The sequence below is a fragment of the Mastigoproctus giganteus genome, chromosome 12, assembly GCF_048544385.1.
Source record: "Mastigoproctus giganteus isolate SK-2022 chromosome 12, ASM4854438v1, whole genome shotgun sequence".
NCBI lineage: Eukaryota > Metazoa > Arthropoda > Arachnida > Uropygi > Thelyphonidae > Mastigoproctus > Mastigoproctus giganteus.
The window spans coordinates 17,553,475-17,576,784 of NC_143586.1; the positions used below are offsets into that span (position 1 = coordinate 17,553,475).

The 23,310-nt window shown below is 36.3% G+C and overlaps 1 protein-coding gene across 1 annotated transcript in view; it reads left to right on the forward strand.

The window, feature by feature from the left end:
* Positions 1-23,310, forward strand: part of LOC150076738 (lysosomal alpha-glucosidase-like) — a 69,372-nt gene that overhangs the window by 23,727 nt on the left and 22,335 nt on the right. The window contains exons 6-8 of the mRNA XM_090386632.1: positions 214-345; positions 12,142-12,252; positions 16,818-16,934. Coding sequence (XP_090242758.1) covers positions 214-345; positions 12,142-12,252; positions 16,818-16,934 — 360 coding nt within the window. The remainder of the gene's footprint in view (positions 1-213; positions 346-12,141; positions 12,253-16,817; positions 16,935-23,310) is intronic.

Sequence of the window (23,310 nt, forward strand, 5' to 3'; positions counted from 1 at the left end):
TTAGCAATTGAAATTTAATTTTCATTTGATTTGTGCTGTGATCAACTCTCATATATTATAAATTAATGTTCAGTTGCACTGTAATTTACTATAAATATATTACTAATTACGATGCTACTTAACATTGTAACTAGTGATAATGTGAAATAAATACAGCTTTCCCTTACAAATCTGTTCATTAGTATTATTATTTATTCTAATTTGTTTTTGTAGGATGCTCAGTGGAATGATATTGATTATATGGAACATCGTAATGACTTCACTTATGACAAGAAAAATTTTGCAGGTCTTCCAGAATTTGTTAATGAAATTCATGAAGCAGAAATGCATTATGTTCCCATAACTGTAGGTATTTTTTTTTTAGTTCTGTTTTGTATCAAGGGATTGTGTAATTTTTATACCACTAATATTTTTCATGTAAAACAAAATTTAAACAATCTTATATTTTCAATAAAAGGAGTGATACATTCTTTGTACCTGCCATTCTCCAATATCCTTGAAGCCTGTCCAAATCATTCTGAAGAAGCTCAGAATGGCTGGCATTGTTACCTATCCTTGTAACCCTCATATCATCTACAAATTTTAGCATCACTCTTTTTCCGTTAATATTATTCAAGAAAATTAGAAACAGGAACAGCCCCAGCACCAAACCTTGAGGGACTCCTTATAACCTTGCCCACTCAGAAGAATGGCTATTCATAACAATGTTTTTCTCCTGTCTTCAGCCATTCCTCAGTCCACCTCAGAATCTTGTCCATAATCCCATTACAGTTTAGCTTGTACAGCAACCTCCCATATAAGACCATGTCAGATGCATTGCTAAAATAGCATTAGCATTAGTAGAGGCATTTGATGCAAGAAAGCAAGCTTATGCAGCATCAGCAAAAAAAAAAAAAAAAAAAAACCCACTTCCACTTTACCCCTCTGTTCGTTCAAAATACCTGTCCAACTGAGCCTTAAACTTATTTAGGCTATCAACCTCCACCACAAGGGATGGAAGTCTGTTCCACCAACCAACCACCCGCTGGCTAAAGGCAAATTTCCGCACGTCTATCCTACATCTGTCTTTCCTCAATTTGAATTTATGCCCTCTCAGGTGATTTTTCTGAGCTAGAGGAAGAATCCCATCAGCATTGAGCATGCTTAAACCATTCAAGGCTTTATACACCTCTATCAGATCACCTCGCTGGTGCCTAGTCTCCAGACACTGTAATTTGCAAAACTTAAGCCTTTCTTCGTAAGAGCACCCCTTTGTTCCATTCACTAATCTTGTTGCCCTTCTCTGTACTCGTTCCAGCAGCTCTACATCCTTCTTGAAATGAGGCCTCCAGACCTGTATACAGTACTCTAGGTGTGGCCTGACCATCGCCTTATACAATGGAATAATCACCTCCTTATCCCTGCTGGAAAAATTCCTGTATATCATGGACAATACTCCATGAGCTACTCTTGCAGCCCGTCTCCACTGCTCAGAGAACTTCATATCTGCCTGCACAACCACCCCCAAGTCCCTTTCATTCTCTACCACTGTCAGTGTAGTACCACAGAGTTGATACGTTGCTCTGGGGTTGCTGTTTCCCATGTGTAGTACTTTACATTTGTCAATGTTGAACTTCATTTGCCACCTCTCAGCCCATCTGCTCAACCTTTCCAGATCCTGTTGCAGCAGCATAGTGTCAGTAGTGTCCTTGACAACCCTGCCAACCTTTGTATCGTCTGCAAACTTGGACATTAAGCCCGATATACCATCATCAATATCATTTATAAATACAGAAAACAATAATGGACCCAACACTGAGCCCTGAGGGACTCCACTAATAACTTCAGTCCACGATGAGCAGTGTCCATTGATTACCACTCTCTGTCTTCTCCCCCTCAACCACCCCTTTATCCATAGCAGCAATTTGCCTCCAATGTCACACTGCTCCAATTTGTGTAGCAGTCTTCCATGTGCAACAGTATCAAACGCCTTTCTAAGATCCAAGTATATAATATCAAAGTTATTCCCTGCATCCAGTTCTTTTGTGACTGCATCATAGTATCCAATCAAGTTGGTCAGGCAAGACTTCCCCTTAACAAAACCATGCTGTGTCTGAGCTATAACTGAAGTCTTGTCTAAATGATCCTGCAGTGCTTCTTTAACCAGTGCCTCCATTAATTTTCCTGGAACAGAAGTTAAGCTCACAGGTCTATAATTACGTGTGTCAGCCTTTGATCCTCCTTTGTGAATTGGGGTCACATTTGCACATTTCCAGTCTATGGGTACCTCCCCTGAGTCCAAGGAAGCTCTCATAATTATGGCTAAGGGTTTGCTTACTTCCTTTGCTGCCTCCTTTAATATAACTGGATAGATCCCATCCACCCCGGGTGCCTTTCTTGTGTTTATCTTCAACAGTTTCTCCTCCACTTTACTCCCAGTTATTTCAAGATTCTGTAGCTTACTGCTAGAGTTGAATACACCTCTGGTATTCCCCTCACTGAATAACTCCTCATGTGTGAATGTCGATGCAAAATATTCATTTAGTTTGTTAGCTACCTGAGCAGGATCATCAACAGTTGACCCATCAATATCAAGTGGACCAATCTGATTCATCCCCTTCCTTCTAGAGTTTACATAAGTAAAGAACTCTTTGCTGTTTTTCTTTGCATCCCTTGCCAAGGATTTCTCGTAATCTGCCTTCGCCTGCCTAACCTCCTTTGTAACTTGGTTACAGATCAACTTGTATCTATCATAGGCTTCTGTGTCACGTGTTAATTTGTATGTATCCCATGCATTTTTCTTCTCTGCCATATGCCTCATTAGTTCATCTGACATCGATTTTGGCCTAAACCTTGAACAATATTTCTTAGTTGGTATGTAAAGCCTAGTAGCTTCCAAGATAAGTTCTTTGAATGCTTCCCATTTTGAATTTGCTGTTAGTAACATCATCAGTTGGTCCCACCGTATAGAATTTAAATACTGTCTCAGTCCATCGTAGTCGCCTTTACGGAAGCAATAACCCTTACCTTTACCCCTAATGGTAGTTACCTCTTTGAGTAAATCCCACTTCAGCACACTGTGATCGCTGCCACCTAGTGGTTCATTTAACTGCAGATTCTTAATGCATGAAGAATCACTGCTGATAATCAAATCAAGAGTATTACTCCCTCTAGTTGTTAGACCGGGGTTCGAGCCCGTCACCACCAAATACGGAGGATGCGGAAAGGTCATTCAGGGAATGACCACCGCATATCCCGGAGCAATATGGCCTTAGTTGCTAATGCTCCTAAAAACCAAATAACAACAACAACAACCCTCTAGTTGCCTCCCGAACATGCTGATGTAGAAAACAGTCATCCAATAAATCCACAAAAGCCCTGCTAGTGTGTGAGTAACCAGCCCCCAAATTCCAGTCAATATCTGGGAAATTAAAATCTCCCATTATAAGACACTCTGATTTACTGGCCCACTCTATTTCCCTGTACAGTTCCTTATTATACTCATCAGAGTCATTAGGCCTATAGCACACTCCTATTCTCAATTTTGATCTCCCAATGTTTATGTCACACCAAACTGACTCCACACTGCACTGTCCAGCGATGTCGACTGGCTTCACTTCCTTGGTTTTTGTGTGTTTCTTAACTAATAGCATAACCCCTCCCCCCTTCCTATCCTGTCTATCCTTTCTGTAGACGTTATACTCCCCAAATTGCAGTTCTGCATCCTTTATATCTGTGTGACACCACGTCTCTGATATCCCAACAATATCTGCCTTCGATGTTTTGAGTAATACCTCAAATTCATCAAATTTATTTACTAAACTCCTAGCATTGGTGTACACGCAAGTATACCTGCACCTGTTTCTATTCTTAGCTACCCTAACACAACCCATGTGTTTACTTGTACCGCAATGGCTCCCAGCAGTCTCTGAAATATCCTGCATCTTGTTTTTCGCAGTGCAAGAATCTCTTTCACCTCTGCCAGTGGCTACTGTCAATCTATTGGTCTTTGTCTCCCCCCAAGCTAGCAGTTTTCCGACCCACCTAACACTGCCTCAATAGCATCAGCAAATATTCTTGCACCCTTTCTATTTAAGTGTATCCCATCCCTGTAGAAGCAATCTCTCCTGTTAACAAGTACAGTCCAGGCTGAAAAAAATTCTACCCCTTGAGCCTTGCACAATCTTTCCAGGGCCGAATTGATCGACAAGGCTCTCATCATATACTCCCTCCTATCGTGTCTGGGCAGAATTGCAGACACTTTCAAATTCAACCCTAATTCTCGGCTTTTGTTCAACAGTTCAACATAATGTCAGTATTATTTCTTGCATTTAACTCCTATGCGACTATGTCATAACAATTTATCAGATTATTTGAGCTTGATTTTCCCTTTACAACACTGTAATCCATTTAGGATATTATACCTCTCAAGATGATTCTGTAATGCACCTTTGACCACAGACCTTCACTACTGAGGTCAAATTGATCAGTTTGTAGTTGCCATCCTATCCTTGACTCTGCTTTGTGTGGAGTAGTGAGATGTTGCAATTCAAGGGATTACTTCTGAGTCCAGATATGAACTCATGGTTAGTTTAAGTGATTTAATGTATTCCTTTGCAGCATTGTTCAGCATAATTGGGTAAATATTATCTGTATTTGGAACCTTATCTACTTTTAAGCTCAGTAGTGTTTGTTAGACTCTCCTCAGTAATATCAATATCACCTAACCTGTTGTGCTCACATAGCATAAAAGGAGCTTTCAGGGACATTCAGTCCAAAAGGAACTTTCTACAGTGCAGATCAATACAAAGAATCAATTCACCACATCAAGTACATTATCTGTGATTGTATGCAAAAATTTTCTTTAGTTTACGCTTTCCTCTTCATATTTATATAAGAATAAAATTACTTGTTCCTAGTGATTTCCAATACTTTGATTTTTGTCATCTAATCCGCATCTATTGTTTTATTATAGGTCAAATTATAATTATTATACAAATCTGAAATCTCCCATTATCTCAGAATTTTTCCATGCTGCCCTCCTCTGCTCTATCAACTTCATTAAATCTCTTTTCATCCATAATGGCATTTCCCATAATGGTACTTGCTAAATGGAATGAAATACATTGTGGTGTTGATGATATATGCTTTGAAAGTTCCCCATAATTCAAATGTATTAGTATTATAATTAGTAGTGGCATATAATGCAAGGAAAAAAAAACAACAAAAAAAAAACACACCTCCCCATATTATTTTCATCCACTATAATAATTTATTTAATCCATCTTTAAATTTATTCAGACCATCCACTTCCAGAACACCAGATAGAAGTTTGTTCCAGCAATAAATTACTCTCTGGCTAAAATCACTTATTTGTACATCGATCCTACAGCAATCCTTTTTAAATTTTAAGTTTATGCTCTTTACATGCATTGTCTAAGAAAGAATAAGGATGCCATCAGCATTTAATTTACTCAATCCATTTAAATCCTTAAACATATCAACAGTGTCTCTTTGCAAGTGCCTGGTTTCCAGAAAAAGTAGTTTACAGAACTGAAGTCTTAGTAAGAATACTACTACCCTTTTGTGTCCCCTTACTAATCTTGATGCTCTTCTCTGCACCTGTTCCAACAGATTCACATCCTTCCTAAAATGGTGCATCCAGACTGGTATGCTGCTGTAGCCGAGTGATCAGAATTTTTGAAAATACCTGCTATGTCTTATAGGCTATAAAATATGCTGTGTAGGCCTAAAACAGCATAAATAAAGAACATCCACCGTACTGTTTTAATATATCTTATAATGAAAAACATGTTATATTATAAAAAACTTTACAAAATAATAAGAATTTGATATATTTTTAGTTATTGAAAAAAATATATTTAATCACATTGATCAGCAAAATACATAAAATCACTTGACTCACATTTTGTGCTTCTTCTTTGCTTGTCATTTGTACCTCATATCTGGGACATCTCCTGTCACAGACCAGCAGTAGTCAGCATTATGCAGTTCCATTTGTCTTTGTGTCACTTCTCTATCACCGAGAGGACATCTCGGTAATGAAGAAGCCATAAGCATGACAATGGAATCTCTTGCCATACTCCACTTAATTCACCACAGTTGTCCAGAAAAAAATCTAAATTGGATTGAAGAAAGTGTATTTTTAATGGCATGTTGCAGCCTAATTTATGGTATGTTGACAGAAGGTTTCTCACAAGCTGTTTATAGCTGCTTTGTTGTTTCCTGGAAAGTTTGTTGCTACAAGTTTGAAAGCATCCCAGGCTGCTTTCTCAAAGTGTTCTTCCTTGAGAAGGTCCCATATCTGTGGACTAATGAATATGTCTTCCTTTATTTTGGCCTCATTAAGTCTTGGAAATTTTTCCTTGAAGTATTTTAAAGCTGGTCCATCTTGATCCATTAACAAATTGTTTCATAAGTTCCAATTTTATGTGTGGGACGGTAACAGGATTTTTCTTGGCTCAACTAGTGGACTGTAATGGATATTTTTTATCCCTGTATTGAGTGATTGCCTTGGAGGCCAGTCTTTTCTTGTGTAATGAGAAGATTACTCTCCCATTTGAAAAGAAAACAGCAAAATTTAGTGTTTCCCTACTGTGTTCCTAACAAGGTGGCAATAACTTTAACATTATGTTGAAGGAGATTCTACTGTTGCAGTATTGAGCCTAAAGGTTGTGGCTTATTTTTTGATAAATCAAGATCTCTGATAATATCAATTAGTTCATTTTTCATAATTTTGTATGGTTTTGCAGAGGGGATTTGAAATAAAATCAGGATCTGTTATGCAGAGGGTTCTGGTGCTTTATCTCTGCCATCGACTCTATGATGAAGAGCCACTGACTCTTCATCATATTCCAAAACATATTCATCTGATGGCTCCTGAATAGGAAGTCCTTTTCCTTGGGTTATTGGTCAAATAGCAGATGGTGTATTCGAGTAACTTAAGGTCTACTTTTTCTTCTTGGAAATTCCCTGCTGAAGAGGTGGTACCATACAAAAATAACAGTCTGTTGTATGATCTGAAGGTTCTCTCCATATCATAGGTATGATGAAAGTCATTGATTGGCCTTTGTGATTTAACCAACTCTGGAGATTAGAAGCACAAGTATTGCAGCAAATATAAGGCACCCTGCTTTTTTCTTGGTCCCAATCTCGCAGCCAAAATAACAGTTTATGCATTTTTATTATCGGAGTAATGGCATGCTTTTATGATGCAAATGTCACTTCATCACAAACATAACAAAAATTATTTGCACTATTTACACGCTTATGTGGTATGCTAAATTTTAAGTTTTTGCTAAGTCAAAAACAACAAGTGTAGCCTGGACAGATGCCTGGCTCACATTGACTAATACGTCTAGACAGGAAATAGTGTGACTCAGTATTACCCACCGATGGCTACAGTATTACCCACAAACTATGCCTCAAGGCCAAATTTCCCCAAAATCAAGCAAAAATGTACTGAAAGTAACATGTATAGTACTATCAAAACTAGAGCTAATAATCCATTTTAATTATCATATTCATATTTACCACATTAATATTAGTCAAATTTGACTAACTTTATTACCGAAACATTTTAGCTGTTGACCAGTGTTATTAGATGGAAGAGAGGGAATGGAAATATATGCCCACCTATCATCCTTATTTTCTTAGAATCAGCTCTTGGGGAAACTACTAGCATAAGTGGTTTTTCTAGTAACAGAAATGCGAATGTCCTGGCATTCCTTCTGTAAATGAAGATAATTAATAGAAATGCTTGATAAACTGTTATATTTAAAAAAGGCGCCTCCGTAGCCAGGTGGGAAGGAGCAGCAGTGCGTAGCACACGCTTCTTGATTAGACCGGGGTTCAAGCCCGTCACCACCAAATACGGAGGATGCGGAAAGGTCAGGGAATGACCACCGCATATCATGGAGCAATATGGCCTTAGTTGCTAATGCTCCTAAAAACCAAATAACTAACTAACTAATATTTAAAAAAAAAAAAAAAAAAATGGGACATTCATGCATCTCAAAATAAAAGGCGCCTCCGTAGCCAGGTGGGCAGGAGCAGCAGTACATAGCACATGCTTCTTGATTAGACCGGGGTTCAAGCCCATCACCACCAAATATGGAGGATGCGGAAAGGTCAGGGAATGACCACCACATATCGCCGGAGCAATATGGCCTTAGTTGCTATTGCTCCTAAAAACCAAACAACAGTTACATTTACATTACAATTCAAAATAAAATTTTGGGACACAGGGGCAAAGTGAAGTCAAATTACGAGAATTCTTTGCTTTTTTCTCCTAGTAACTAGGAGGAAAGAGATGACTACATTGGCCCACTGAATATCAATGGTATAATTATTATTATTAATAGTAGTAGTAGCAGTAGCAGCAGCAGTGGCATATGATGCAAGAAAGCAAGCTTATAAAGCATCAGCAAAAAAAAAAAACATCCTCCCACATCACCTGTCCATCCCCTTCAATAATTTGTGTAGTTCTTCCTTGAACTTATTTACTACTCACTTCCACCACAACAGTTGGAAGCTTGTTCCAACAATCAGAGGTGGATTTAACAGCGGGCGCACGCCCTGGGCCCCGACTTCTGAAGGGCCCACGCAAAACCCCAACAAATTAGTTGAACTAATATGTTCAACTATTAGTGATTATATTATATTCAAATTTTATTGGAAATAAAACATTAATAGTACATAATATTTTTTATTTATTTAAAAAAACGGTTAACATGTATTTTTATTTTCCCTATCTCTCTCTCTTTTTTTTTTTTTTTTTTTTTAAGGGGCCCAATATTTTCTTCTGCGCCTGGGGCCTCAACCAACCTTAATCCGCTACTGCCAACAATCAACCACTCACTGACTAAAGGCAAACTTTCACACATCTATCCTGCAACCATCCTTCCTCAATTTGAATTTATCCCCCCTCATGCATGTAGTCCAAACAAGAGGAAGAATGCCATGAGCATTAAGCTTACTCAATCTATTCAAACCCTTAAACACCTCAATTAGATCACCTTGCAGGTGCTTTGTCTCAAGACACTGCAGTTTGCAGAAGTGAAACCTTTCTTGTTACTTTTCCTTCACCACTCTCATTGCCTTTCTCTGCATCCATTCCAGCAGATCTACATCCTTCCTAAAACGAGGCCTCCAGACCTGTATACAATATTCAAGATACAGACTGACCATTGCCTTATACAATCGGATAATCACCTCCTTATCCTTGCTAGCAAAGTTCCTGTATATCATTGACAAAACAACATGAGCTGTCCTGGCAACCTGTCTGCACTGCTCAGAGAACTTCATATCTGACTATACAATTATCTCCAGGTCTCTTTCATTTTCCACTATCATCCTGAATGCAGTACGACACAGTTGGTATGTTATTTGATGATCTTATCAGATTGCTGACAAACAATAAATATGTTGCATTTATATTCATTACAGAACACATTTTTAGGAATGGGCATACCAGAAGTATATCAAGTTATAACTGGGAGCTAAATGATTCTATGATAACTGAGAGAAATTTGGAAGAGAAATTGTTGAAGCCAAACATAAAAATGGCACATGGATTGGATGGGATCTATCCAGTTATATTAAGGGAGGTAGCAAAAGAGGTAAGCAAACCTTTAGCCATATTATGAGAGCATCATTGGATTCAGGGGATGTCTCCATTTGGACTGTAGATGAGCAAATCTATCCCAATTCGCAATTGAAGGGTGAAGTGAGTAATTACAGATGCTGTTAGCTTGACTTCTGTTCGAGGGAAAATAGTGGAGTTACTGGTTAAAGAGGTAATGCAGGACCATCTGCACAGAAATGCAGTCACAATATGAATTTTTAAAATGGAGATCTTGTCTGGGCAATGTGATTAGCTACTATAATGCAGTAACAAAAGTGGATGCAAAAAATAATTTTGACATCATATACTAGAGTTCAGTAAAGCCTTTGACACTATTCCACATGAAAGATTATTGTACAAATTGCAGCAGTGTGGTATTAGGAAAGCACAATTTACTGCTATGGATAAAGGAATTGCTCAGTGACAAAAGACAGAGAATGTTTATAAATGGGCACTTCTTTTTGAACTAATGTTATTAATGGCATCCCTCAGGTTTCAGTGCTGGGGCCCTTATTGTTTTCAATATTTATTAACAATATTGATAAAGGTATATCAAGCTTATTTTCTAAGGTTACAGATGATATAAAGGTTTGCAGAGTGGCCAAAGACAGAAAAGCAGTGGTTCTAGAATAACATGCTGATTATGTGGTACCATACTCAAGGTGGCAGAGAACAAAAAAGATCTAGTGATAATGGTACAGACTGACATGAAGAAGTTCTTTAAGCAGTGCAGACCAGCTTCTACAACAGCTGACGGGGTTCTGTCAGTGATATACAGAAATTTTACTAGGATGTATATAATTCCATTGTACAAAGCATTGGTTAGGGTGCATCTTGAATACTGTATACAGGTCTGAAAGCCACATTTTAAGGAAGATGTGGACCTGTTGGAAGGGGTACAGAAAAGAGCAACAAGATTAGTCAAGGACACAAAAAGGTGTTATTTCCATCAAAGGCTTCAATTCTGCAAACCTGGAAACTAAGCACCTGCAAGGACACCTGATTGACATACTGAGGTTTTGAATGGATTGTGTAAACTATATGCTAGTGGCATTTTTACTCTTTCTCAGACAACATGTATAAGGGGTCATAAACTAAAATTGCAAATGGGTAGTTGCAGGTTAGGATGAGCAAAAATTTGGTTTCAGCCAGAGAATAGTTGATTGTTAGAACAAATTTCCACTTGTTGTTCTTGGGACTGGATACTTCAAATAAACTTAAAGAATGCTTAGACAAATGAGGTGTTTTTTTTGCTAATGCTACACAGTATATAAGTTTGCTGCCTTGCATCATTTGTATCCACTACTAATACTAATACTAAAAATCCTAGAAAAACTTTGAAATCCGATCACCCTATTGATAAACTTAATTTTTATCGATGAAGCGTTATTTCAATATCAGTGCATGAGATAATCGTCACATTATGAATTATTCACAGAAAAATTCGCATATCCAGTATAAACTTAGAAGAATGTGGCACAGAAATCATGATAACATACTGTTTTACTTTTTTTTTTATGATTAAAGAATACAGTCATGTCATCTGATATTACTGCATTCATTTGATCTACTTTTCTAATCTCTAATCTGTGTGATAAGTTCATATGAATGCTGATTCTCCTGAAACATGAGAGTAATTAAGATTTCATTATAACTATAATGAAAACTGAATGAGAACCAAAGCATGAGAATTGAATGAGAACCAAAGCATGAGAATTGAATGAGAACCAAAGCATGAGAATTGAATGAGAACTGAAGCAGGGAACTGTGATACTGTTAATGTATCACAGTCCCCTGTTAATGTGTTAATTGTGTCATCATAGTTTTTTAAGTTATGCTGAACCTTGCATAAGATGCATACCTGGATTTTCAATGTAAATTTTTTGAAAAAAAAATATACTTCATATTTGTATTAGTATTTCTCTAATATCGTAAAATCCTGATTGTTCCATACCAGGGCAAGATTATAAGGACCAGTTGAATGGCCACATGGAATGACTGCCTTGACCTCCTTGAATATTTTACTTAGGAATTAACTGAGAAAAGGCTATATTAACATGCCAGCAATATTTGATGAAATAAAGATCAGCATCAAAGAGGAGGTCATTTCATCATTTCATTCAGTAACTTCACTCATGAATGAAACTAAAAGATCCTTAAGTAACCAAAGTAACAACTACACAGAAGTTGCCAGTTTGGATACGTTATATTAAATTTCATTGAACTGGACTTTCATTACAACTTGTATATCATAGTATATTAGAAATTAATTTATTTGTTAAAAGTAGATGGATAAAATTTCTGACAAATGTTTCTAAATTTCACTGTTATTTATGAAAAAATCTGTTTAAATTATGATTAATCTTATAAAAACCTGAAATTATTTTACAATATGCTTTGGCTTAACAATAATACATTTGTTAATCTGTTTAATACATTTGTTAATCTGTGCAAAGATATAAAAAATTCATATTTAATACAAAAAAATTCTCTTCTTTAATTTTGTTTATTTTCAGGACCCTGGAATCAGTTATGGTGAACCACCCGGTACTTATTCTCCTTTTGATGATGGTATTGCAATGGATATCTTTATAAAAAATAATACAGGAGAATTATTTATTGGTAAAGTAAGTTGGCACTGAAATTTTGTTACTTTGGACCATCTTAGGTAACCAGTATTTGTTTAACTAATATTCTGTTGACAGTATCATTAGTTGAGATATCTGCTTTCCTTTGGTCCATGTCCTTATTTCTACAAATAAGTATATGGTTTACTTTTATTGCATCCTGCACTGTGTATTTTATTTCTCTACACTTTTGCCATGCTGAGGAGAGGACTTTTTCCAAGGTTTTCTCAAAAAGCATTAATTTAGCACTAGTTGTGCTCCTCTACACAATAGAAATGTTTGTATAGGATCTGAGAGGTACCCAACTGTCTTTTTTTTAATTATGAAAAGTTTCTAGGTTTTTTTTTTATTATTTTTTTTATCTTCTAGGAGTATATCATTTCTGGACCTTTTACTAATGGATTTCAGTACTTATAAAATATATTTTTAGTGAAAAGTTAGACAATTTAAATGTTTTTATATCTGTTATTTTCAATACAATAAAACAAAACTTTTATTAGTTCTACCTGAAAAAAAAAAAAACTATAAAATATAAATATGAGCGGTATTAGTCACATCCATTTTCAAGTTTATGAAACTGTTAAGAGTGTGAAATTTTTAAAATGACTTGCAAAATATAAGAGAAATATTTTGTAATTTGTATAAATAATATTTCTCTTATATTTTATTTCAAAATTACCTATACCTACATATTTATGCTTATATATGCTATATCAATATTTAAAAAAAAATGAGTATGTTTGTATATACATGCACACACACACATAGGGTATTTCAACTAAAAAAAATCTGGATCTGTCTTGTTTATTTTTAGGTCTTAGACTTTTTTTTAACCTATTGGGGCTGAAACTTTTGAATATGGTGTTAAAATTGGCTGTGCTCCTCAACACAATAGAAATGTTTGTATAGGATCTGAGAGGTGCCCAACTGTCTTTTTTTTAATTATGAAAAAGTTTCTGGGTTTTTTTTAATTTTTTTTTATCTTCTAGGAATCTTCTATCATTTCTGGACCTTTTACTAATGGATTTCAGTACTTATAAAATATATTTTTATCTTCTACGTATTTCCATTTAAATTTTATGATTTATAAATAAAAATTTTCCCCTTATGATTTTTTTTTTTTTTCAATGAGAAAAGAAAGTTGTTTCTCATCTTTGGTTTAGTCTGAAAATTTGTTACTCTACTTCTGAAATGAACATAAGTCAATTTCATTTGGAAAAAAAAAATAAATGAATAAAACAAATATAACAGTTGTATATGATATCCACTCGTCAGTATATTCAAATTTCACAGTTTGTGTCATGTTTGTGCATGCTATGATTGTTGTATTATTATTATTATTATTATTTGTTTCCTTCATCAAATAAAATGATTTTTGCTTGTTTAAGAAGTACTGGTAGTTTCTTTAATTTCCTTTTTTCTCTCAGAGCTGACACTGTAATAAATTCATGATACTTTATTTCTGTTCCTGCACATGTTTACATCATTTTAAGAATGCTAATTAATTTAAAATGAATAAAAAATAATAAAATTTGGCACAGAAACCTTGTTCTCTGAGTAGTGCTGTTGGATGACAAATTAGTTTTCCAAATATGATTATATTTAAATGTTATGTGAAAGGAACACAAGAGTTAAGTCAGAATTACAAAATAATTTACACTTAATTCCACATCATAACATATGAGCTTAACTTGTGAGATACATCAGTAGTTACATCAATCTTCTAGGTTAGACTTGGTCTGTAATTTCTTCATTTAATTTGATTGTTATTTAATTATTATTAGTGTTAGTAGTATTGGTATTACTTCCTGTAAACATTGCCAGGAAGCAAGCTTATATAGCATCACAAAAAATCTGTCTATCCCTTCTAATAATTTGCCTTATTTTTCTTTAGACTTATTCAAACTTCCCACCTCCACAACATGAAGTGGTAGTTTGTTCCAATAATGAATTATCATCTGAATGAAAGCTGATTTTTGCACATCTATCCAACAACCATCCTTTTTCAATTTAAATATTGTCCAGTTATGTCTGTTATTAGAGCAAGAGTTAGGATGCCACTGGAATTTAATTTACTCAATATATTTAAAGCCTTAAACACTTCAATGAGTTGGACATGCCTTAGTCACCCATGCGCCATAAAAACCAAAACCAAATCAAACCACTTCAATGGGGTCTCCTTGTAGGTCCATAGTTTCTGGCCATTGCAGGTTACAGAGCTGGTCTTTTATGGTAAGAGTGCTCATCTCTGTCCTTGAATAATCTTGTTACTCCTCTCTGTACATCCATTCCAACAGATACATATCTTTCCTAAAATAAGGCTTCCTGATCTGTATGCAGTACTCAAGATGCAGCCTAACCATTGCCTCATACAATGGGACAATCACCTCCTTGTCTCTCTGCTAGCAAAATTCCTGTAAATTCAGTTCCATGAGCTGTTCTAGCAGCCTGTCTGCACTTCATTCACAGAAAACCATAGCAGACTGTAAACTACCCCTCCCTCCAGGTCATCTTTTTCTTTCTCTTTCTTGATATCATGATACCTTTGTGGTACTACTAATTGCTAATAATTAGTATGTTATTTTGGGATTATTGTTTCTTATATACAGTATCTAGCATTTTTCAATGTTAAACTTCAGTTGCCACTTCTCAGCCTATCTGGAAAATTATTTTAGGTCTTATTGCAGCATCATACCCTGATTTCTGTTGTTAATCACCCTGCCTTCATATAATCTGATTTTTTTCATTAACCATCAACCTTCAAATAATCTGCAACCTTGTTGTTAAACTTGATATTTTTCAATATCATTAATAAATTTAAAAAAATAAAGACCCCAGCACCAAATCCTGAGATACTTCACTAATAACATTAATCCAAGAAGAGCAGTGTGCTGCTTTTGTCACTGTCAAAATTATTTTTTGTATTCAGTTCCTTTGTTCCTACATCATAGTAACCAATCAGATTGGTCAGACAAGATCTTTCCTTAACGAATCCATGCAATGGTTATGGATTTGTTGAGTTTATTTAAATAACTAATTGGGTATAACATTTTCTTGTAGGAGTTTCATCCTCCTACTATTAATACCTACACTTAGTTATTTACAAATAACCTTTATTTAAAGGAAAACTAATAACGTGTGCTGAAACTTTTAGCTTTTGTGACAGCGTCTTGTCTCCCTGAAACATTATCCATGAGTTTTTTGTAAATGTTTTTTGATATTTTACACCATTTGGCCCCTTCAAAGTTGTGACCAGTTCTGCTCTGTTTTTTGGGTAGTCTCTCCTCAAAAATTATCCAGTTCATCTTAGAAGTTCTCTGTAGGATAATTGAGATCAGGATTCTTGTCCTGCCAGTCCAATTTTTTTGATGCTCAGATTCTCAAACCAGCCTGTCTAATGCAAGCAGTATGACATGGAGCAGTGTTCCTACTGATGCAAGTATGAGCCTTTCCAGACATGCAGCCAAAATGTAGGTAATGCAGTATTGTCCAGGACATCTAGCTAGACCTCAATCCTACATTCATGGTTTTGTCCAAAACAACCAGTGATTCCAGGCCATACCATGAAAAACATCCTCAGACAAGAACAGCAGGCCTTATACCAAGCTAGACTGTGTCTGGCATTAGTGGAAGTGATTAGTCGCTTGGGAACCGCTTCATGGCCATGTCAGTGTTGACATGTGTTTCAGTTGTCTTACTGAGGACTGTGTGTGTGCATGCATGCGCTGCAATAATGTTGATCTGTGTTCCGAGGAGAAAATTCTAGTCCAAATGAACTAGATGGGCCATAAAGTATTCTATAGAGATGATCTTTCAGAGGTAAACATGCCTTCTAATAATGAAGTACTGATAATTAGTAACTTTATATCAATAACTGATCAATTAATGCTATATGAAAACAGCACTTCATTCAGATATTCTATTCGGAGATTCAACAAGTTTTATTTATAAATTATGAATAAACTGAACAGACTTTTTTTTTTTTTTTTTTGGAAAAATTTAATTAAAATTTGAATCTCGCTTAAACTCAGAACTATATATATATTTTTTTGAAATATATCCTTTCTATACCATTTCCTGAAATACACTGTGTTATTCGTTTCTTTATTTAAATTATAATATATCTAAATTACTACTCTTATACCATGTGGAGTTTTAATATATTTTATTTAGGTGTTACCTAAGCTAATATACAATGAGTAATATTTCAGGTATCTTGCTGATACCCATCATCAGACCTTGCTGCTGACTCGCCTCCTAAATCTTACCTAAAGACCTAAAATTTAGGTCTGAGTGTCCAGCAGGAGGTATCGATCAGCAGCAAGGTCTGATGATGGGTATCGGCAAGGTACTTGAAACGTTACTCATTGTATATTAGTTTAGGTAACACCTAAATAAAATATATTAAAACTCCACATGGTATAAGAGTGGTAATTTAGATATATTATAATTTAAATGGATAGAAGCCACATAACGTCCTTCCCTAACCATATTTGTTTCTTTAATTTTTAAATGCTGATTATGAATATTTTTATGATTGTTTTGTTCTTTTGCTGTTGATATAGGTGTGGAACACAGAAAATACTGTATTTCCTGATTTTACACATCCAAATGGTACAAAATACTGGACTAAACAGATGAAAGACTTCTATATTCTTGTACCTTATGATGGAGCCTGGATAGTAAGTATGCTACATCTTATTCATTTATTTAAGGTCTAAATTAATTAATGACTTTAGGTGTTAGATTCATTGGAACTGATTCCTTCTTTTCTGTTTTCAGTTTATGAATAAAATACTTAAATATTTTATGAGTAAAATACTTAAAAGGTGTGAAAAGGAAGCGTCCTGGTGAAGACATTACAGATTCAGGGAGAAAAAGAAAAGCAATATTGATAAACGGAGGCAGACTGGGTCAAAAATTCTTACCCAGAAAAATTTGTAGTGGCCTCATACTAGCGTTTATGGCCAAAATCACACCGGCCTCTGACCCACCGTGGTTTCCCTGGTAAGGCTTATGGCTAGTCTGCCTCTGTCAATGGAAAAAAAATTGTGAAATGCTTTGAGCGAAATGAAAGACCATGTGATATTGCATGTGCTACAGGCCTAAATGAGGCAATGCTGAGAATTACAAAGAATGCAGAGAAAATAAAAACAACTTTTATAGCAGGAACAACTCAAAGTGTAATTAAAATCCATTAGATTAAGACACAAAGAATTGGAAGAGATGGAACGGCTGTCATCTATTTGGATAGAAAATCAAACAAAAAACAAGTTTGCTTACGATAGAAGCAAAAGGCATTAGCAATATTTTATTACGTAATAGTCGTAATAAAATATGTAAGTATTTTATTATGATAATTTATTGTGTTTGGTAATGTTTTGATTACAAATGTGTGTTCAATCTTGGGTGGTCGGCACCTAACCCTATTTTTCCCATAGGGCCTGTTGTTTATATTGCATGATTTTGCATTGCACGAGGGTTTTTAGGAACACAACTATCGTGCTATATGAGGACTGACTGTTCTTTTATTTTTTTATTTAAGTGCATTACATTTTACCATCTCTTCACTAGATTCTGTTCTTTCTTTTGGCATTTTTAAGGGTAATGCATTACAGCACCTACTACTACTACTACTACTACGGGAATGGGAAAGTGGATATATTTACACTGGCACTGCTAAGCAGAGTTAGGTGCATTCGCACCAGTGAAGCAGCACATGTATGTACAGGATTGGTATGTATTGTACATGAACATTGGTACTGTACATGTATGTACAGCACATGTATTGTACAGAATATTTTTTCCCCAGAAATTTTGCAAATACACAGATCTCATGAACGTTGAATTCATGAATGGGGAAGGATAACCGTACAATTAATGATTCTGCACAAGTGTAAATGAGCCTTCACAAATACACACGAACATGCACTGATACACGGATTTCTATTTGCAGTGTGTGTCTGTGTATTTATGGCAGTTAATAATGTTTAGGTATATTCTACTTTTTCTATTCTATTAAGCAGTTTTCGGTCAGTGGCAACTCCTTATACCATGCTCCTTGTTTGTTTGTCTTTGGGGGTTTTGCAGTGCATTAGGTTATAGTGCACCACTGTAAAAAACCTTGCACTGTTATGCAAAGTTTTTTTTTTTTACTTGATTGCCATAGGATATTTTCTTCTGGAGTTAAGGAAGGTAGTAAATTATCATAAAGCCAAGTAACACCCAGTATTATTGGACAAGGAAGGTAGAAACTCAAGTGAGTTTAATATTGGTTATAAATCACATGCATGTTTGGGTAAAAATCATAATGTATTGAGCACAATAAAAATCATAATCATTGATCATGAAAGGGACAAACAGTGGAATTCTACTTTAGTACCAAAATAATTTGAGCTTTATAAATTCAGTAAATTAAGGAATATCTTGACTTTCTATATCTGTGTAGCTTGCAAATTTTCTAGTATAGTAAGCAAGCACTCACTGTCGTTTTATGACACTCAAATTAGAATGGACTTTAGTATGAACACATAACCTTTTGAAACTATTTTTTCCAATTCATATTCCATATGAAATACCTAAAGTTTTGACTTCTTTATGTCATTTAAATTATTAACTGTTTTTTGCTCCTACAACATCTTGAGAGAGAACAATTTTTTTTTACTAATTTATTATTATTATTATTTTTTATTTATTTATTATTATTATTGTTATTATTTTATTTTATTTTATTATTTTTTTTGTTGGTGTGGCTTCCTGTGGCTTCTTTGCACATATGACTAATAATAATGTAAAGTCTAGAAGGAAGGGGTTGAATCAGATTGGTCCTCTTAACATAGATGGTTTGAATATTGATGATCCTACTCAAGAGGAAGCTAGGCACACCGAGATTTCCAGAGTAAAATCTGACCTGGTCAATTGTGGTTACCCAACCCATATATTAGACAAGTGCTTGCTACAAACGCAAGAGTGAGGCCATTGTCTCCACATGACAATATGCTTACCGCCTATATTCCCTGCTATCCAGGCACTTCGGACCAGATTTCGAAAATCCTCCGGAAATACCATATAAAATGCATACAACTACTTGGTAGGATCTTACATTCTCTGATTTCTAATGTGAAAACTCCAGTTGCTCCTCTTTTACATAGCGGAGTAGTATACATCATAACTTGCAAAGATTGTGGCAGTTGCTATATAGGGGAGAGCTTGAGACTCCTTCAAGACCACCTTGCACAGCATGACAGATTGATTCGCTTTGGTGACCCTGACCACTCCGCAATCACGGAACATTTTAGCATTAGCATTAGTAGAGGAATTTGATGCAAGAAAGCAAGCTTATGCAGCATCAGCCAAAAAAAAAAAAATAAATAAATAAATAAATAAAAAAATAATAAATAAATTTAAAAAAAAAATAAATAAATAAAAAATAACCACTTCCACTTCACCCTTCTGTTTGTTCGAAATACCTGTCCAGCTGAGCCTTAAACTTATTTAGGCTATAAGCTTCCACGACAAGGGATGGAAGTCTATTCCACCAACCAACCACCGGCTGGCTAAAGGCAAATTTCCTCATGTCTATCCTATATCTGTCTTTTCTCACTTTGAATTTATGCCCTCTCAGGTGATTACTCTGAGCAAGAGGAAGAATCCCATCAGCATTGAGCATGCTCAAACCATTCAAGGCTTTATACACCTCTATCAGATCACCTCGCTGGTACCTAGTCTACAGACACTGTAATTTGCAAAACTTAAGCCTTTCTTCGTAAGAGCACCCCTTTGTTTCATTCACTAATCTTGTTGCCCTTCTCTGTACTCGTTCCAGCATCTCTACATCCTTCTTGAAATGAGGCCTCCAGACCTGTATACAGTACTCTAGGTGTGGTCTGACCATTGCCTTATACAAGGGAATAATCACCTCCTTATCCCTGCAAGAAAAATTCCTATATATCATTGACAATACACCATGAGCTACTCTTGCAGCCCGTCTGCACTACTCAGAAAACATCATATCTGCCTGCACAATCACCCCCAGGTCCCTTTCATTCTCTACCACTGTCAGTGTAGTACCACAGAGTTGATATGTTGCTCTGGGGTTGCTGTTTCCCATATGTAGTACTTTACATTTGTCAATATTAAACTTCATTTGCCACCTCTCAGCCCATCTGCTCAACCTTTCCAGATCCTGTTGCAGTAGCATAGTGTCAGTAGTGTCCTTGACAACCCTGCCAACCTTCGTATCGTCTGCAAACTTGGACATTAAGCTTGATATACCATCATCAATATCATTTATAAATACAGAAAACAATAATGGATGCAATACCCTGAGGGACTCCACTAATAACATTAGTCCATGATGAGCAGTGTCCATTGATTACCACTCTCTGTCTTCTCCCCCTCAACCACCCCTTTATCCATAGCAGCAATTTGCCTCCAATGCCACACTGCTCCAATTTGTGCAGCAGTCTTCCATGTGCAACTTGTATCAAAAGCCTTTCTAAGATCCAAGTATATAATATCAAAGTTATTCCCTGCATCCAGTTCTTTTGTGACTGCATCATAGTATCCAATCAAATTGGTCAGGCAAGACTTCCCCTTAACAAAACCATGCTGTGTCTTAGCTATGACTGAAGTCTTGTCTAGATGATCCTGCAGTGCTTCTTTAACAAGTGCCTCCATTAATTTTCCAGGAACAGAAGTTAAACTAACAGGTCTATAATTATTTGTGTCACCCTTTGATCCTCCTTTGTGAATTGGAGTCACATTTGCACATCTCCAATCCATGGGTACTTCCACTGAGTCCGAGGAAGCTCTCATAATTATGGCTAAGGGTTTGCTTACTTCCTTTGCTGCCTCCTTTAATATAACTGGATAGATCCCATCCACCCCAGGTGCCTTTCTTGTATTTATCTTCAACAATTTCTCCTCCACTTTACTCTCAGTTATTACAAGATTCTCTAGCTTACTGCCAGAGTTGAATACATCTCTGGCATTCCCCTCGCTGAATAACTCCTCATGTGTGAATGTCGATGCAAAATATTCATTCAGTTTGTTAGCTACCTGAGCAGGATCATCAACAGTTGACCCATCGATATCAAGTGGACCAATCTGATTCATCCCCTTCCTTCTAGAGTTTACATAAGTAAAGAACTCTTTGCTGTTTTTCTTTGCACCCCTTTCAAAGATTTCTCGTAATCTGCCTTCACCTGCCTAACCTCCTTTGTAACTTGGTTACAGATCAACTTGTATCTATCATAGGCTTCTGTGTCACGTGTTAATTTGTATGTATCCCATGCATTTTTCTTCTCTGCCATATGTCTCATTAGTTCATCTGACATCCACTTAGGCCTAAACCTTGAACAATATTTCTTAGTTAGTATGTAAAGCCTAGTAGCTTCCAAGATAAGTTCTTTGAATTCTTCCCATTTTGAATTTGCTGTTGGTAACATCATCAGTTGGTCCCACTGTATAGAATTTAAATACTGTCTCAGTCCATCATAGTCGCCTTTACGAAAGCAATAACCCTTCCCTTTACCCCTAATGGTAGTTACCTCTTTGAGTAAATCCCACTTCAGCACACTGTGATCACTGCCACCTAGTGGTTCATTTACCTGCAGATTCTTAATGCATGAAGAATCACTACTGATAATCAAGTCAAGAGTATTACTCCCTCTAGTTGCCTCCCGAACATGCTGATGTAGAAAACAATCATCCAATAAATCCACAAAAGCCTTGCTAGTGTGTGAGTGACCAGCCCCCAAATTCCAGTCAATATCTGGGAAATTAAAATCCCCCATTATAAGACTCTCAGATTTACTGGCCCACGCTATTTCTCTGTACAGTTTCTTATTATACTCATCAGAGTCATTAGGCCTATAGCACACTCCTACCCTCAATTTTGATCTCCCAATGCTTATGTCACACTAAACTGACTCGACACTGCACTGTCCAGCAATGTCGACTGGCTTCACTTCTTTGGATTTTATGTATTTCTTAACTAATAGCATAACCCCTCCTCCCTTCCTATCCTGTCTATCCTTTCTGTAGACATTGTACTCCCCAAAATCCAGTTCTGCATTCCTTATATCTGTGTGATACCACGTCTCTGAAATCCCACAATATCTGCCTTTGATGTTTTGAGCAATACCTCAAATTCATCAAATTTATTTACTAAACTCCTAGCATTGGTGTACACGCAAGTATACATGCACCTGTTCTTTTTCTTAGCTACCCTAACACAACCTATGTGTTTATTTGTACTCCAATGATTCCCAGCAGTCTCTGAAATATCCTGCATCTTATTTTCCAGGCTGCGGCTCATTCCAATAGAAGCAGTGCAAGAATCACTTTCACCTCTGCCAGTGGCTACTGTTAATCTATTAGTCCTTGTATCCCCCCAATCTAGCAGTTTTCCGACCCACCTAACACTGCCTCGATAGCATCAGCAAACATTCTTGCACCCTTTCTATTTAAGTGTATCCCATGCCTGTAGAAGCAGTCTCTCCTGTTAACAAGTACAGACCAGGCTGCAAAAAATTCGACCCCTTGAGCCTTGCACAATCCTTCCAGGGCTGAATTGATCGACAGGGCTCTCATCATATACTCCCTCCTATCGTGTCTGGGCAGAATTGCAGACACTTTCAAATTCAACCCTAATTCACGGCTTTTTTTCAACAGTGACCTTTACTTGTTAAGTAATTCCGCCGGTCTCCTACTCTTAATATCATTAGTGCCAACGTGTACAACTATATCACCTTTCGTGCCCTTAAAAGAATATATCCACTCTACAACGTCATCAACCTTTGCCCCTGGCAGACATACCCTGGTCCTGTTCCACCTATCCTTTTTACAAAGCATATTTCTGGTCGACCCACTATGATCTTAACCCTTAATGCAATTACAAAGTGATTGACCAATCCCAGCATTTCCGCCACCACTTTTGGCTAGAATCGTTAAACATATCATGCAGTTCAAGCACCTTGAATCGCTGCAAGGGCACGAGACTACACCCTATCGTGGAATCAACTGTCTTGAAGCTCAACAAACGCTGGCAGCAAA